Source organism: Salmo salar, chromosome 22, assembly GCF_965601325.2.
Source record: "Salmo salar chromosome 22, fSalSal1, whole genome shotgun sequence".
Lineage (NCBI taxonomy): Eukaryota > Metazoa > Chordata > Actinopteri > Salmoniformes > Salmonidae > Salmo > Salmo salar.
The window spans coordinates 36,101,323-36,120,003 of NC_138312.1; the positions used below are offsets into that span (position 1 = coordinate 36,101,323).

Here is an 18,681-nt window from a genome sequence, read left to right on the forward strand (position 1 = left end):
CAGGACCTTAATGTGCTTCTTCTTGAGCCACTCCTTTGTTGCCTTGGCCGTGTGTTTGGGCTCATTGTCATGCTGGAATACCCATCCACGACCCATTTTCAATGCCCTGACTGAGGGAAGGAGGTTTTCACCCAAGATTTGACAGTACATGGTTCCGTCCATCGTCCCTTTGATGCGGTGAAGTTGTCCTGTTCCCTTAGCAGAAAAACACCCCCAAAGCATAATGTTTCCACCTCCATGTTTGACGGTGGAGATGGTGTTCTTGGGGTCATAGGCAGCATTCCTCCTCCTCCAAACACGGCGAGTTGAGTTGATGTCAAAGAGCTCCATTTTGGTCTCATCTGACCACAACACTTTCACCAGTTGTTCTCTGAGTCATTCAGATGTTCATTGGCAGACTTCAGTCGGGCCTGTATATGTGCTTTCTTGAGCAGGGGGACCTTGCGGGCGCTGCAGGATTTCAGTCCTTCACGGCGTAGTGTGTTACCAATTGTTTTCTTGGTGACTATGGTCCCAGCTGCCTTGATCATTGACAAGATCCTCCCGTATAGTTCTGGGCTGATTCCTCACCGTTCTCATGATCATTGCAACTCCACGAGGTGAGATCTTGCATGGAGCCCCAGGCCGAGGGATATTGACAGTTCTTTTGTGTTTCTTCCATTTGTGAATCATCCCACCAACTGTTGTCACCTTCTCACCAAGCTGCTTGGCGATGGTCTTGTAGCCCATTCCAGCCTTGTGTAGGTCTACAATCTTGTCCCTGACATCCTTGGAGAGCTCTTTGGTCTTGGCCATGGTGGAGAGTTTGGAATCTGATTGATTGATTGCTTCTGTGGACAGGTGTCTTTTTTACAGGTAACAAGCTGAGATTAGGAGCACTCCCTTTAAGAGTGTGCTCCTAATCTCAGCTCGTTACCTGTATAAAAGACACCTGGGAGCCAGAAATCTTTCTGATTGAGAGGGGGTCAAATACTTATTTCCCTCATTAAAATGCAAATCAATTCATAACATTTTTGACATGCGTTTTTCTGGATATTTTTGTTGTTATTCTGTCTCTCACTGTTCAAATAAACCTACCATTAAAATTATACACTGATCCTTTCTTTGTCAGTAGGCAAACGTACAAAATCAGCAGGGGATCAAATACTTTTTTCCCCCACTGTAGATGATATCATGAGGGAGGAAAATTATGTGGATATATTGAAGCAACATCTCAAGACATCAGTCAGGAAGTTAAAGCTTGGTCGCAAATGGGTCTTCCAAATGGACAATGACCCCAAGCATTCTTCCAAAGTTGTGGCAAAATGGCTTAAGGACAACAAGGTCAAGGTATTGGAGTGGCCATCACAAAGCCCTGACCTCAATCCCATAGAAAAGATGTGGGCAGAACTGAAAAAAACATGTGCAAGCAAGGAGGCCTCCAAACCTGACTCAGTTACACCAGCTCTGTCAGGAGGAATGGGCCAGAATTCACCTAACTTATTGTGGGAAGGTTGTGGAAGGCTACCCGAAACATTTGACCCAAGTTAAACAATTTATAGGCAATGCTACCAAATACTAATTGAGTGTATGTAAACTTCTGACCCACTGGGAATGTAACAAAATAAATAAGATGAAATAAATCTTTCTCTCTACTATTATTCTGACATTTCACATTCTTAAAATAAAGTGGTGATCCTAACTGACCTAAGACAGGGAATTTTTACTAGGATTAAATGTCAGGAATTGTGAAAAACTGAGTTTAAATGTATTTGGCTAAGGTGTATGTAAACTTTCAACTGTATCTCAAGTGGTCTTTCCTTGATTCCTTGCATCCTATCTCCCTGCATAATTCTCAACCGTATTGGAGGAGAAGGTCCAAGGCACCTCCCTTTGGACCTACTTCTCCAATGCATTTTGAATATGAGGTGTGGAGAGAGGATGCCAGGAATTGAGGATAGATTAATTGACAAAGTGTCAGTGTGTAAGGCTGCGACAGGTCTGAGGGTCCTTACCAGCCCTTCCTCCCCTGGTCTCAGCGAGGTCACTGCCAGGTCGTTGCCGCTCTCGTCGAAGGCATTGATGTCGATCCCCCAGTTGGTGTGCGGCTGCTTGAACCAGTTCTGCAGCACGTGCTTGAAGTCGATACTCTGCCAGTGGCCCACACGTGAATTGAGCTCGATCTTCAATGAGCGGATGCGGATGTGGCGGCTGCCCTGCTCCGTGACAGGCTTCAGCCTGAGGATCTGCAGGTAGACGGTGGAAGTCTGCTGCAGCGGCCGAAGGTACACCCACAGCTGAGCCTTCAGCACCTTGGTGAACATGAGTTTGGGGCTGAACTTAAAGAAGCAGCAGCTGGGCTTGCCGTCCACCTGCACCAAGGGCTCCGCTGTGGGATAGAGAAACACAGACAGGGTTTCTACATTAATAAAGGTTTATATTTTTTTATTGTGTTTTATGCTATTTGCCTCATGACTCCTGCGTGCCTTGTTGACTATGAACTTGCTTGTTTACCCAACTGTGGGACAGACTGTTTGGTCCCATCCTCGGGACTCTGACTCTATTTGTTACACGGACTCTTGGCCTCCCATCCTATTCTAACCACCTCCTGCTGGCTTTGTATTCATGTTACCTGATGAAATTGCTGTACAATATTATCTTGTTTCCATCTGATGCACATTCAAATGTCATTAAAAAACACTGCAGTGCTCTCCTTGTCCTCTGCCATGGCCTGATTGCATTACTGCTGATGATATCTTCAAATGTGCATATACACCTTGGCCCCAATTCTGACTTGTGCTCTGATATCTGTTTCACAGATTTCTGCTCTCGTAAAAGCCTGAGTTTTATGCACGTTAACACTAGAAGCTTATTACCTAAAATGTATCAGTTGAAAGTGTGGGTTCACAGCTCCAATCCAGATGTGTTGGTCATTACTGAGACGTGGTTAAGGAAGAGTGTTTTGAACACTGATGTTAACCTTTCTGGTTATAACCTTTTTCGGCAAGAGCGATCATCCAAAGGTGGTGGAGTAGCAAACTTTACCAAGGAACACCTTCAGTGCTCGGTTGTCTCCGTCAAGTCTGAGCAATTTGATTTTCTGGTATTAAGCATTAAACTTTCAAATAGCTCTTTGTTGGCTGGGTGTTATCATCCACCATCAGCACTGGCCTGTACCCTAAATTCTCTCCTGGCCCCTTACACTAAGTCTGAATTTGTCCTGCTAGGTGACCTAAACTGGGACATGTTTAAACCCCCTGACCAAGTCCTAAAGCAATGGGACTCCCTAAAAGTTTCTCTAATTATTACCAATCCCACAAGGTATGGCTCCAAACACCCAGAAAAGGTTACTCTTCTTGATGTTATCCTCACAAATAATCCTGATAGGTATCAGTCTGGTGTTTTCTGTAATGACCTTAGTGATCACTGTTTTACAGCCTGTGTTCGTAATGGCTGCTCAGTGAAACGACCTGTCCTGATTTGTCATAGACGCTTGTTAAAAAACTTTAATGAGCAAGCCTTCCTTCATGACCTGGCCTCTGTAAATTGGTATAGAAGCTTGATCCCCTCTGTCGAAGACGCTTGGACCTTCTTTTTTTCTATTTTCAGTGGTATTGTTAACGAACACGCCCCCATAAAGAAAATGATAATTAAAAACAGGTTCAGCCCCTGGTTCGACTGTGATTTGGCAGAGTTACTCCATCTCAAGAATTCTATTTGGTGAAAGGCTCAGCACACGCATACTCAGGCTGACTGGCTATCGTTCAGGCAAATGAGAAATAAGTGCACTCAGGCTACCCGGAAGGCCAAAGTTAGTTACTTAAAGGAGCAGTTCTCTTTCTCTGTGGGTCTAACCCCAAGAAGTTCTGGCAAACAGTTAAAGACCTGGGGAATAAACCCTCTTCCTCACAGCTGCCCATGTCCCTTAATGTTGATGATGTGGTTGTTACTGACAAGAAGCACATGGCTGAGCTCTTTAATCACCACGTCATTAAGTCAGGAATCCTATTTGACTCAGCCATGCCTCATTGCCCGTCCAACATTTCCTCATCTGCCAGCCCTTCTAATGCGACTACCTCTTTTTCCCCTGCCCCGCTACAAAGCTTCTCTCTGCAGGCATTCACTTAGTCTGAGGTGCTAAAGGAGCTCCTTAAAAACTTAACCCCCAGAAAACATTGGGGTCAGATGGTTTATATCCTTTCTTCTTTAAGTTTGCTGCCCCTATCATCGCCAAGCCTATCTCTGACCTTTTTAACCTGTCTCTCCTCTCTGGGGAGGCCCGTTCCCATTAATCAACTGACTGGCTTTCTTGATGTCTATAGTATTCTCTCTGGTATGCAATCTGGTTTCCGCTCAGGTTATGGATGTGTCACTGAAACCTTAAAGCTCCAAAATTATGTCACCATTGCTTTTGATTCTAAGCAATGTTGTACTCTATTGATTTGGCCAAAGCTTTTTATATGGAAGACCATTCCATTTTTGTGGGCTGGCTAAGGAGTATTGGTGTCTCTGAGGGGTCTTTGGCCTGGTTTGCTAACTACCTCTCTCAAAGAATGCAATGTATAAAGTCAGAACATCTGCTGTCTCAGCCACTGCCTGTCACCAAGGGAGTACCCCAAGGCTCGATCCTAGGCCCCATGCTCTTCTCAATTTACATCAACAACATAGCTCAGGCAGTAGGAAGCTCTCTCATCCATTTATATGCAGATGATAGTCTTATACTCACCTGGCCTCTCCCCGGATTTTGTGTTAAACGCTCTAAAAACAAAGCTTTCTTTGTGTCCAACAAGCTCTCTGCCCTTAACCTTGTTCTGAACACCTCCAAAACAAAGGTCATGTGGTTTGGTAAGAAGAATGTCCCGCTCCCCACCAGTGTGGTTACTACCTCTGAGGGTTTAGAGCTTGAGGTAGTCACCTCATACAAGTACTTGGGAGTATGACTAGACGGTACACTGTCAAAGCTGCAGGCTAAGTTTAAATCTAGACTTAGTTTCCTCTATTGTAATCGCTTCTCTTTAACCCCAGCTGCCAAACTAACCCTGATTCAGATGACTATCCTACCCATGCTTGATTACGTATACGTAATTTATAGATCTGCAGGTATGGGTTCTCTCGAGCGGCTAGATGCTCTTTACTATTTGGCCATTCGATTTGCCACCAATGCTCCTGATAGTGCAGTGATGTGTCCTCTATACCGTCACAAGACCCACTGGTTGATGCTTATTTATAAAAGCCTCTTAGGCCTCACTCCCCCTATCTGAGATACTTACTGCAGCCCTCATCCTCCACATACAACACTAAAGGTCCCCAAAGTACACACATCCCTGGGTCACTCCTCTTTTCAGTTTGCTGCAGCTAGCGACTGAAACTAGCTGCAAAAAACACTTGAACTGGACAGTTTTATCTCTATCTCGTTATTCAAAGACTCAATCATGTTCACTTACTGACAGTTGTGGCTGCTTCGCTTGATGTCTCTACCTTTGTCTTTGTGCTGTTGTCTGTGCCCAATAATGTTTGTATCATGTTTTGTGCTGCTACCATGTTGTGCTGCTGCCATGTTGTCATGTGTTGCTGCCATGCTATGTTGTTGTCTTAGGTCTCACTTTATGTAGTGTTGTGGTGTCTCTCTTGTCGTGATGTGTGTTATGTCCTATATTAGTTTTTATTTTTAATCCCAGGCCCAGTCCCCGCCAGAGGCCTTTTACCTTTTGGTCAGGCCGTCATTGTCAATACGAATTTGTTCTTAACTGACTTGCCTAGTTAAATAAAGGTTAAACCTTTTTTTTGTCTATGTTGTCAATATCTTTCATACTTTAAGATGAAAAAAAGGTATTGCCTTTGAAAAAACAGCTTCAAAGAAACATTTGAGAGACTACAAAATGCAGTAAATGTTACAGCTAACTAAGAGGACTGGTCAAACGAAGCCTCTAAATCCAATGAGTGGATTTGCCAGACGTCATAATGAAGATATCAGATATCATGGTGGAGCACGGGAGATATTATCGCATTGTTTTATACCTATCCAATCCTTTCAGTTATACACGGTGCCTAGGGGGAAGTGGCTAGGGTCGATTTAACATTTTGCAACTGACTTATATCACCGAATGATAGAAGCTCTCCACTCTCCAAATCCAAGAGCTGCCATTGGTTTACATCAGTAAATGTCTGACGCAGCATGGAGATCCCGCCTGTGGGGTTCACAGGTCAAAACAGATCTCTGCACAGCTGCCACCAAAATCACAGGCAGGAGGAGTGAGGGGGAGTTAGATGGGAGACAGAAGAGGCAGGAAAACAGCTAAGCAGCACTAACCATAAAATGGTTACTAGATCCCCTGAGCAAACTCATGATGGAGCCATCAGTTCGAAATAATTAGCCGTTTTGGAGCCACTACCAGTCTAGATTAACTAACATTTGTGGAGATTTTAATGGGCTCTGTAGAGCTGAGCTGTATTATAAAGTAATTTGGGGACAATACATACTCTCTGTAACACCCAAATGACAAGTTATGGTTACTGTTGCAGTCTCAGAAGCAAAAAAAAAACATTTGAAAGAAAAGAGAAGCTTTTAAACCATTGGATACCCATTGACTATTCATATCTTAGTACTTGGCCTTCATTCAGAGTATTTCACTGATGTAGGCTACCACTTATGTGACTGGCTGTGGTTGTGTACAACATATTGTCATTCGCATTCTGACTCATTTGTATAGACTGCCCATCAAGAATAATGACATGCACCCAACGCCTATTTCAATGTAATGCATTCTGTCTATCATGAATTAGGTGAAAATGTATGCCGTCAAGATTTATTAGCAGATAATCTTGTTTAACAACACCATACCAGATAACGTATTTTTTATTTTATCTTTATTTAACTAGGCAGGTCAGTTAAAAACAAATTCCTAGTTTCAATGGTGGCCTAGGAACAGTGGGTTAACTGCCTTGTTCAGGGGCAGAACAACAGATTGGTACCTTGTCAGCTCAGGGTATTCGATCTTGCAACCTTTTGGTTACTAGTCCAGCGCTCTAACCACTAGGCTACCTGCCGCCCATAAATGGTATCACGTTGTTTTTAAAGGAGGCATGCATATTTCAAAAATGCATTTATTCTGTTGACATATTTATTTCAATGCATTGAAGGGCCCCTTCCTAAATCCAGTGCTTACATTTAAATGGAGCCAAATATTATCAATGAGGTACTGTACATTCAACATTGACAGCAACTTTCCACCGAATTCACCAGTTGGTAGACTGCCGATAGTTTGGTTTTGAAGCAGACAGCCGAGAGTGTTAATGATCTAGACTGAGCTGAATAGAGGCTTGTGTTCCCGCTCATTGTTCTCTGCTGAGAAGTGTGTTGCTGCCTCATTTTAAACAGAAAGCGCAGGGACCTGTCAATCATTGTTAAATCTGAGGTTGCTCAGGCAACCTGCAAAGGCTTCCTGGGTCAAAAGGTCATTTTGGCACCTCGGCCTAGTTAAGAAATGGGATCAGGGGTCAAAACCGTCAGCCTTTTACATCCCGCGGTGCTGGGGAGGGGCAGTCCTAATAGCCAAATTGAGTTTGAAGGTCAAGGTCGACCCTATGGCGATGGTAATATATGTTTTTCTTCACAACAGTTCTTTCACCTATTCACACCCATTTCATATTTCAAAGATATACAACTCAACTTACTCAGCCGCAATTTGTTTTTGTTGTGTTTGGGGCGGGGTTTTAGCAGCCAATGGTGATTTGTTTATCAGAGTGTTGTAATTGATTTAGCAGGCATGCATAGAGGGATATGAATTCAATGAGATAAAACCATATCCATTAGAAGAGTCCAGAGGAACATTGAATAAGTGCCAAGGTCCTTCAGCCTGTATTATGAGGGCCAGTCATTAGTGAGTGTAAATTAAACAGTGTCTCACGCTGGACAAACAATATGTCAATGTTCCTTTTGGTAGGTTGCTGGGGTCGCAGCAATTAACGTGTTGTTGTGTTTGCTCATCATCACCAAACCGGGAATGAATGATTCTGCAGTTTTCTCCGGGTTTACTTGAGATTACTATTTGTTGTGGTTTTTCTGCTGCATAGTGAATGGTGAAACTATGACAATGCCTTTCCGCACTTTCTTTTATCCACATGAACTACTAACCAACAGCTGAATTGAAAGACTCACTTGAAGCAACCGGTTTGAGTTGCTTTGGCAAATCACTTTCTCCTAGATGTTGCCTGCAATAAGATAAGCCCTACAGTTTCCTACGTAATCTGAGATGCAGGTTCTGCTGGTCATGCTAAATTTAGTGCCATATAACAGGAAGTTATTAAACACACATGCACAACATATGAGCTACATCATGCTAAACAATGAGAGCATCGATGGGTAATATCAATTTGTGCCTTCATAGAGCGTGAATGGGAATACAATGGAGGGGAACTCAGTGAAACGTGCATACCTGCAGCCTAATTATGCCATATATCTTGGCAGAACTTTCCACCCATATTAAATGAGGGAGGCTTGTAAAGATCACTCAAAACCAAGGGGATTTTAAGCCCTGACCTGAAATAGCTCAATCCCCGTTGCCAGGAAATATTACTGATGAAAAGAGTTTAGTATTTTCCTGCCCGTGGGGTGTAGTAACATTTATGTGTCTTCATTTCCTGTACCCATTTCTTTATAACAGAAGACCCCTCCCCAATCCCCCAGTCCCTTTACCCCTTTATCCAAACCTGGGGGCACAAGCGCATGTTTTGCATACAGCACCACCTACTGGTGCAATGACAACCCCTCTCTCATTGGAGTCCCTCCTACCTACCACCTCTCAAACACAATTCAATTGTTGACTGAGATATCAACCTTCACCTACTTCTGGTTACAAAGACAACCAAGAAGGACGCATACATGTGAGTGTGAGCAGTGTTTTTCCTATAGGACATGTGCCTGTTTTGTTCTTCTCTCCTGTTTCCACTACTGCAGTGTAGAGTGCTGCTCTGCTTCATTACTGTAACAGCTTATTTCCCTACGGTGTGATGAGAGATATGTAGCACATGAGTTTTAACTGCCAAGGCACAGCAGGTCTGCAGGTGGGACTACTGAACATCTGGCCCACTCCCTGGGTACATGTTTTCCAACGCTAGCTCGAGGCGCTCTATGTGTTCATGTAAGGGAACACTTATTAAGTGTAAGGGTTTATTCACCATTGTCATCTGTTCATTCAAATACCTCTGAGGCCATTTCAAAGCATGCCATGTTTTAATGGTTGGCAGTAATACTACCAGGTGGTGCTGCGTGAACATGGCAAGAGAAGAATGAACGTGATGACCACACACAGTATATACGTTTTACACAGAGAGAGAAGAGTGTATGCTATATTATTCACACCATATGCTGTGTTGCAAAACACAACAACACATCAGAACATTTCACCATGAGCTGACCTCCGAGAGAGTGTCCCCGAACCAGACACAAAAAAACTAAGCTGACATTAGATTGAAAGATGGCAAACAGACAATCCCATTGCTTTGTTATGCACAGTTCACAATGGAGCCTTCTGCTTGGTCTGATAGGAGGCACATAGAGAATGTAGATTAAGTTGATGGAATATTTGATGGAGACACCACATCCAACCTCTCCAGTCCTATTTGTATGAAGGCACTCTGGGCTGTGTGAGAGTGTGTCCGTGTCCACACGTGCAGTAAAAAAAGGAACAGCATGCCAATCAGGTTCAATAGATAGACTGCCAAAAAAATTGTGAAAAAATAAAGAAAAACGGTCATCCATTGTGAATGTCCGAAACGATAGAGCATAATGGCATAAACCAAGATGGGGATAGCATTTGCATATATATATCTGTATTTTCTTTTCTTAATGGGAAATGCAAATGTGCCATTTTGTGGTGAGTGCGCGTTTGGGAGCCCTGGCGTTAGATAAATGTGACTCTAGGGTATCCCTGCGCACCTCGGCAAATTAATCATTGTGACACGTTCACGACCCTTCTAATAAGACAGAGGCCACAGTGCACCCCCTCAACCATCCCAGCCCCACTCCCTCTTTGTCTCTCAGCCTGTCCCAAAGGGGGAGGAGAGTGGGGGGGGTGAAGTTGGACCCCTCATTCAGGCCCCCTCCCCTGGGACAACGGCAGGCACAAGACTCCTATTAGGACTGAGCACAGGAGCCCCCCAGGAGCAACAAAAGACACCTCCTAATACTCCCTGTTCCCACTAGCGGTTCTGGGGGGGGCCAGGGGGGGCCAGTGCCCCTGTGACAACAATTTTGGACCCCCTTGTGGCCCCCCTAAATGTGGAGTATGAAATAACTTTTACATAACTAATTTTTGCTATCGTTCGTTTTTTACATCCATTATTAGACAGAAAATGCAAATAAATTGTTGAATGATTATGAACATGGTCTTTTGTCTGCTAATGCCTGCAATGCAGTGAAGAAAACGATATGACAACAATAACGTCTAATGTAACTGGCCCCTCTAACAGTACAACTGGCCCCAGCTTGGCCCCCCCAGTTGAAATGGTCTAGAACTGCCACTGCCTGTTCCAACCCAGTGAGGGCACACACACACACACACACACACACACACACACACACACACACACACACACACACACACACACACACACACACACACACAGGCCCCAAACAGGCTCTCTCCCCAAGACAGCGATAGGAGTCTTACAATAATAATAATATAACCCTTACACAGAAAAGAACTGAACCACAGAAATGCATGCAGAACTGCAGGAGGGAGAAAGAGAGAGAGAAAGCAGTGAGCTGAAATAAGCCGGACAGCTGGACAGCAGGAAACGACCAGGGTTTTGTGTGCGTGCGTGCGCATGTGTGTTCTGATAGATTCTGACTGAGAAGGGATATTATGATCAATTCTGCAAAGCAACTGATTCTGCAAAGAAAAATAGTTGGGTTTTTTACTGCCAAATCCTTTAACACCACAATGTCCATTCATTTCAGCTACATTCTGTCTCCTGACAGAAGCGTTGTGTTCTGAATGACGTCTTTTTAATCTCTCCTACATTATACCCTGCATTATGTCCTCATGGCGTCCTCTATGGAGTTAGTAAAATTAGCTGTTGAATGTAACCCATAAACTCCTGCATGGGAGATTCTCACCTAAGTGAATCACACCAGTAGTGTCACTAATGAAATGAACGTTTTTGAGCCCGCAGGCAATCTGTGTCATATACAGCGTCATACTTAGAACTAAAAAGTATTCTGCACCAAAATCCAGAATTCATTACATTTTATTCATTTAGCATATGCTCTTATCCAGAGCGACTTACAGGAGACATTAGGGTTAAGTGCCTTGCTCAAGGGCACATCGACAGATCTTTCACCTAGTCGGCTCTGGGAGTTGAACCAGCAACCTTTTGATAACTGGCCCAATGCTCTTAACCGCTAGACTGCCTGCCACCCTACTGCATGAGATGATATATCAGTTAAAGTCCCTTAGTGAGTGCATGAGGTGAGCTAAGTCAGTGTACAACACAAACAACACAGAGAAGGACTGATGACATAGACAAAGCTTTGCTTTAGTGTGTCCTTTGACCCTTTTGCTCTCTCCCCATATCCCTCTATCACTCCCTCTCCCCGTCCCTCTCTCCTGCACCCAAATGGGCTGAGGGGGTGCAGAGGCCAGAGGGACCCACAAAAGGCAAGATGTTTTGATGCACTCCCTCCTTGCCCCCTGTCTTTGGGTGATGATGTGAGTTTGGCCTCTCTGTTTGCCTCACTGAGCTATTGAGGCCTCCCTGAAGCACACTCAAAGCCCAAAGCCTCAGCCAAGGATTTTCACTGTGGACAAAGTCAGCGTGACCAGGCCTTGTCAGCCAGAGTGACGTTCCCCCCCTCCTTTGAATCCCTTTTCTGTCCATACTATTCACTCGACAATGTCCATACAATGTGGGAGTATCTGTTATCCCATTCTAAATCTGTCACAGCTCTTTTTTTCTCCACCAGCACTGTACATTAATAGAATCAAACTTGGCTCCAGGCCTAAAGAACATTTTGACGTTTGGACAATGTGCTGCTTCCATATAATGAACTTCCTGAGTTGATCTCGGCTCTCGGCATACTGAAACTGAAGTGCAGGCAGCCATAAGCGATGGATGAATACAGTAACTCTCAGGGCCACTTAGAAGGGCTCTAATTAACATTTCATTTAGATATTCATCAGCTGTGGCGCCGGCGAGCCACTCAATGCGCACCGTCCAACCCTCTTTCAGGCACATCGGAATCCTGGTGGGATCCAACGTTGTGTCCACGCTGTATTTCCTCTGATCAGAGACGCCTTCATTTAGGATTAATGGGCTCCTCCATAAACGTCTCCGCAGCACAGCCCGACTCGCCAGTCAGTCATTTCCCCTCAATGCTCTCCATTTTATATTTTCTCTCCTTTCTTCCCTTGTGTCCCTCCTGTACACAGTGCTTAATTACTGGTGGGAAGTAATTATTTCCTTTATTAGTGAGACATAACATCTGTTTCAGGTCTTTTTAAGTGTACCTATAAAAGCCCCTCCGTGATTTTGTCCCTTAAGGATAGGACTAGGCTGCTTGTTGCTCCCTGTGGACCCCCTCCTCAACACTCCTCCATGAATCCCTCCATCACTACATGCCCACGCACTATGGGGCACATACAGCGCAGCAAGCTGGATGCTAGCTCCCTGAATCCCTTTTAACAGGCACTCAGCAGCATTCCAGCTCACTACACACACACGGCAGGAGGAATTTATGCATTTATTGGTCCATAATTGTGACAATGATCCAGGATCTCATAAAAATGTCCCTTTTATACTGCTATGCACATCAAACTCAATGTATAGTTGATATTGGTGCAATGTACTGTGACATTTTATCTGCTGAGGTAAGGAAGCTGTATTATAAGTGTGATTCCTGAATATGTGTGTGTGTGTGTGTGTGTGTGTGTGTGTGTGTGTGTGTGTGTGTGTGTGTGTGTGTGTGTGTGTGTGTACATGCATACATATGTGCGTGTGTGTGGGACCCATGTTTTAAGTTAATTCTCCCAGAGAAAGGGTGGGCACTAGTTGGTGTGGTGGGGACATGGGAGCGTGGGAATACGGAATGAAAGGTGGAGGGAGTGAGATTCCTGAAAGTGCTGGTGAAATTTCGCCCCTCGTATTAAGACTTTGGCCCTTTGAAATTTTATTAGCCATATAATTGACAGCGTGTTGTGCTATTTCAACAGGCCTAGAAAGTTTTATTTTCTTCTTAAACAAACCAGTAATGACCAGGCGTCCCAACAAGTCACCACCAAAGTTTATCTTTCCCTTCTGTGGCTCCGTCAGTGGTATGTCTTTCCCTTCTGTGGCTCCCTCAGTGGTATGTCTTTCCCTTCTGTGGCTCCCTCAGTGGACGGGAACAGGTGTTACCATCAAATATAGCCTTCCATGGAATGGATAAAAACCTCACATACTCATCGACTTCCCGCAAACACTGGCCAGTAGGCTGAAGACAGTCCAGCTTCTGCTGGCCTGTTCTTTTAGCGCTCTCCCTCTTAATGTTTATGGTTCCTGCACCTTCAGGAAATGACCCTTTTATAGGGTCAACACTATAAAAGACTTGTTTTTTTTTTGGTGGGAGTGGTTGGTGTGCATGGGGGTGGGGGTAATGCTGTGTAAGCTACTACCAGTTTCCTTTGCTGCCAAAGAAAGAGGCCCGGTGAGGTTAATTGGCTCCTCGTCCAATATATCACATAGCTGTGAACTCTGACCCTTTTTGTCAAAAGGGAGACAGTTGTCCAGTGTGTGTGTGTGTGTGTGTGTGTGTGTGTGTGTGTGTGTGTGTGTGTGTGTGTGTGTGTGTGTGTGTGTGTGTGTGTGGCATACGTTTACCTGCATGTGCCCACACGTGTGTAGACCAGATTACCTATTTTCTTATGTTTCTCCATTGTTAATACTCACTGAATAAAAGTATAAAAACACAACAATTTCAAAGATTTTACTGAGTTACAGTTCATATTAAATAAAGGGTAAATAAAATAAATTAACTAGGCAAGTCAGTTAAGAACAAATTCTTATTTACAATGACAGCCTACCCCGGCCAAACCCAGACAATGCTGGGCCAATTGTGCGCCGCCCTATGGGACTCCCAATCACAGCCTGATGTGATGCAGCCTGGATTCGAACCAGGGACTGCAGTGCACTGAGATGCAGTTTTAGACCGCTGCGCTACTCGGGAGCCCGTATAAAGAAATCAGTCAATTGAAATAAATGAATTAGACCCTAATCTATGGATTTCACATGACTGGGAATACAGATATGCATCTGCTGGTCACAGATACCTTTAAAAAAAGGTAGGGGCTTGGATCAGAAAACCAATCAGTATCTGGTGTGACCACCATTTGCCTCATGCAGCGTGACACATCTCCTTCGCATAGAGTTGATCAGGATGTTGATTGTGGCCTGTGGAATGTTGTCCCACTCCTCAATGGCTATGTGAAGTTGCTGGATATTGGCGGGAACTGGAACACGCTATCATACATGTCAAAACCAGAGCATCCCAAACATGCTCAATTATCATGCTGAAACATGATGAGAAGATGGATGAATGGCACGACAATGGGCCTCAGGAGCTTGTCACGGTATCTCTGCGCATTCAAATTGCCACCCATAAAATGCAATTGTGTTCGTTGTCCGTAGCTTATGCCTGCACATACCTTGACCCCACCGTCACCATGGGGCACTCTGTTCACAATGTTGACATCAGCAAACGGCTCGCACATACGATGCCATACAAGCTGTACAGTTGAAACTGGGATTTCACCGTGAAGAGCACACTTCTCCAGCGTGCCAGTGGCCATTGAAGGTGAGCATTTGCCCACTGAAGTCGGTTATGACACCGAACTGGTCAAGACCCAGGTGAGGACGACGAGCACGCAGATGACCTTCCCTGAGACTGTTTATGCAGAAATTCTTCGGTTGTGCAAACCAACAGTTTCAGCAGCTGTTGGGTGGCTGGTCTCAGATGATCCTGCAGGTGAAGAAGCCGAATGTGGAGGTCCTGGCCTGGCATGGTTACACGTGGTCTGCGGTTGTGAGGCTGGTTGGACGTACCTCCACATTCTCTAAAATGACATTGGAGGTGGCTTATGATAGAACAATAAACATGAAATTCTCTGGCAACAGCTCTGGTGGACATTCCTGCAGTCAGCATGCCAATTGCACGCTCCCTCAACTTGAGACATCTATGGTATTGTGTTGAGTGACAAAATTGCACATTTTAGAGTGGCCTTTTATTGTCCACAGCGCAAGGTGCACCTCTGTAATGATCATGCTGTTTCATCAGCTTCTTGATATACCACACCTATCAGGTGGATGGATTATCTTGACTAAGGAGAAATGCTCACTAACAGGGATGTAAACAAATTTGTGCAATCTTTTGTTTCAGCTCATGAAACCAACACTTTACATGTTGCGTTTATATTTTTGTTCAGTGTACAAAAATAGAAAGAACTTAACATTAATACGGCAACTGAAAATGCAAGTGTCGAGAGAGAGAGAGAGAGAGAGAGAGAGAGATTCTGCACTCTGCTGGATCCCCTGTCAATAAGCTCTGATGAAACTTGTGTCATGGCACTGAGGATGACTGATAAAGAAATAACTCCATTCAAATGTTTGATGCACAGATGCTAATGAAAAGAATGAGGAGGATTGTTCGTCATATGCACACATACTCTCTACACGCACACACACGCTCTTTCCATAACAGACTGACCAGGTGAATCCAGGTGAAAGCTATGATCCCTTATTGATGTCACCTGTTAAATCCACTTCAGTCAGTGTAGATGAAGGGGAGGAGACAGGTTAAATAAGGATGTTTAAGCCTTGAGACATGGGTTGTGTACACCGAGTGTACAAAACATTAGGAACACCTTCCTAATATTGAGTTGCACCTCCTTTTGCCCTCAGAAGAGCCTCAATTCGTCGGGGCATGGACTCTACAAGGTGTCAAAAGCGTTCCACAGGGATGTTGCCCCATGTTGACTTCAATGCTTCCCACAATTGGCTGGATGTCCTTTGGGTGGTGGACCATTCTTGATACACACAGGAAAGTGTTGAGCGTGAAAAACCCAGAAGCATTGCAGTTCTTGACACCTTACACCTGCGCCTGGCACCTACTACCATACCCCATTGAAAGGCACTTAATAAATAAATAAATAAATAAACTTTGATTTGATTGTTCTCGAGTCAAAGGAGAGAACCTGTTTAAAACTCAAACTGTTTGCTCTGTGTGAACCCTGCTTAAGACTAGCGCTAAAATGGCAACTTAAACAGATGTTGGACTTAAGTGTTCAAATTGCAATAAGATGGGCCAATTACTGAAACAATCCAGAGACACGGGGAATGACAAATTATCAACAAACGTTTTCCAAATGTACGCAGTTGTAGAGAGACAGAGAGAGATCTGGTCTCAATGCCATGGACAGGTAACAAATGAGGGCCTATTGGGGTCAAACCTTACAACTCCTTGGCCCAGGCAGACCATGCACCAACACACACACACAGCCTGTTTTTACAGGACTCAGCTCAAGTACAAAATCAGACAGCTTTCTGTGTATCAAACATATACAAACAGTTTCAAATCCTTTGCACTGTGATTCGCAATGATGTGATACAAATGAACCACATAGGACCAATGCAGTTTCTATGTGTGCAGCTTCGCTCCATGTACATGGGTAGTGCACTGCATCGATATTCTTTTCAACACACGGTATGGGGAGGGAATGCTACAGTACGTTACAGTGCCGCACTGGGATATAAATAGCTTTTCCATGAAATTTCATAGTGTAATTAGCGACCAGAAAGCATGGACCCTCTCAACCCCCACTGCGGCACCCACGTACCTTGAGCGAATACTAAGAAGCAACTCTGGCACCGGTCCAGTTCAGCATGTACTGTGTGAACCTGCACGGCCCATCAAAGGCAGTGTGCACGCCCATGAGAGGGTGATTGGGTTCGAGGTGTGCAGGGAATAGCGTTTGAAGTCCTCCCTGGCTTTATCTGAGACGGAAAAGGGGCTTTTCATCTTGTGGGATTGCTGAAGCGCCACAGGCAAGAGAGATGCAGTCCTTCTCCTCTCAATGTGAACACCAGAGGAGAGTGATGATGGAGGGAGTTCAGAGGGAGAGGTAAAGAGATGAGGAATAAAGAGAGAAGAGAGAGAAGTGAGAAATGAAAAATGATAAAATGTAGAGTGGGAGGAAGAGGAGAAAACAGAGAGAGGGAAAGATGCTAATGTAGCCCCATGGCATCCTGCTAACAGTGCAGAGCAGAGCGGCACAGTACATGTTTCTTGCACCAGTGTCAGAGAGTGCACTCCCATTCATTCAAAACAAAGCAGCAGCTCCCACGCCTGACATTTTAATAGAGATATCTTATGGACCTATCAATAACCACGGCCCACAACTGTCTAATAAACAAGCCATTGAGAAACAGAAACATGGGGTTTCCATCCATCCCGCTCAAAGCCCATTCCCCAGCAAAACAAAAGCCTCTGCTAAATGCCCAGTCCCATCATATCTCTCCTCTAACAGACAGGAGCAGCTGTGTCATGTCACGTCCGGCCCGAGGAAGAGTGCAGAGACAGGTTCAACACGTCCATACACAAAAAGAGAACAACCCTGGATAGAACATACTGAAAGGGAAGCACCACAGCTATCTAACCCTCAAACAAGACACACTGTTACGCAGGTTCGGTCATGAGAAGAGGGGGGAAAACCATGCCGGTTTGTCCCACTAACAACATACATGCAGAGTGATGGGGAAAACAGCTATGTTGTTAACTGGTTGAGACAGCTGGACATACTAAGCCCGGAGGAGAGCCTACATTGACCATTCCACGTCACATTGTTGACCTCAAAAACCTGAGCCATGACAATCACATAAAATAATCACATAAGTCATATCATTATATTGATAAATGTTTCTATCCAACAACTTTATGATGCTCTGCATGAGGCTCAGTCTATGTAAATGGTGATGCATAGGATTTGATAAAGGCTTCAAAATGTGCTACCGCTCTACAATTGTGCATGTTTCCTCCACATCTCCATTCTCTAACATAGACTATAGGCACTACTTGTTAAAAAAAAACATTGCCCTTGATCATAGGAATCATTTTCCACAATGGTGAGCTGCCTGCCAGCATGCAACAGCAGTCAAGATCTCATGCCTGGCAAGAACATCGATGCATCCCTCAGAGGACCAAACCAAAGGCTGAACTTGCTTAGAAGGTTGTCAATAGCAACTGACACTGAGATATTCATTACCATGGGCCACAGTTGTTTTGGTAGCAGATATTCAAGAATAGGTCATTCATCACAAAGTAGGCATATGTGCATAACGAGGATCATTCATGAACGATCAGCCACCATCACAAGGAGTTCTGATGAGTAAAATTGGCGATTAATTGGAGGGGACAGTCTATTAACACTAACGGATAAGGGCGATTAAAAGTAATTTCTTGACGTTTAAACCACTGCTTATTTGAAGAACGAACATCTCTGACAATAATAGCCAACTGAAAAATCATCTCACATGCGTTTGGCGCTCACCAAGCAGCAGTTAAACTGGTGAAGTTCATTATGCCGCGAAAAGAAAGGGCACGACGTGGGCTGTATGACAATTGACGGAGAGGTTAGTTAAGGCAACACAAACAAATCTTTGGCTGCGTCTACA

General features: G+C 44.4%; 1 protein-coding gene across 3 annotated transcripts in view; it reads right to left on the reverse strand.

Annotated features, from left to right (window-relative positions):
* LOC106583275 (growth/differentiation factor 11) overlaps positions 1 to 18,681 on the reverse strand; it is a 42,791-nt gene that overhangs the window by 22,037 nt on the left and 2,073 nt on the right. For all 3 annotated transcript variants that reach the window (XM_014167243.3, XM_014167242.3, XM_082967569.1), the window contains exon 2: positions 1,995 to 2,368. In XM_014167243.3, coding sequence (XP_014022718.1) covers positions 1,995 to 2,368 — 374 coding nt within the window. The remainder of the gene's footprint in view (positions 1 to 1,994; positions 2,369 to 18,681) is intronic.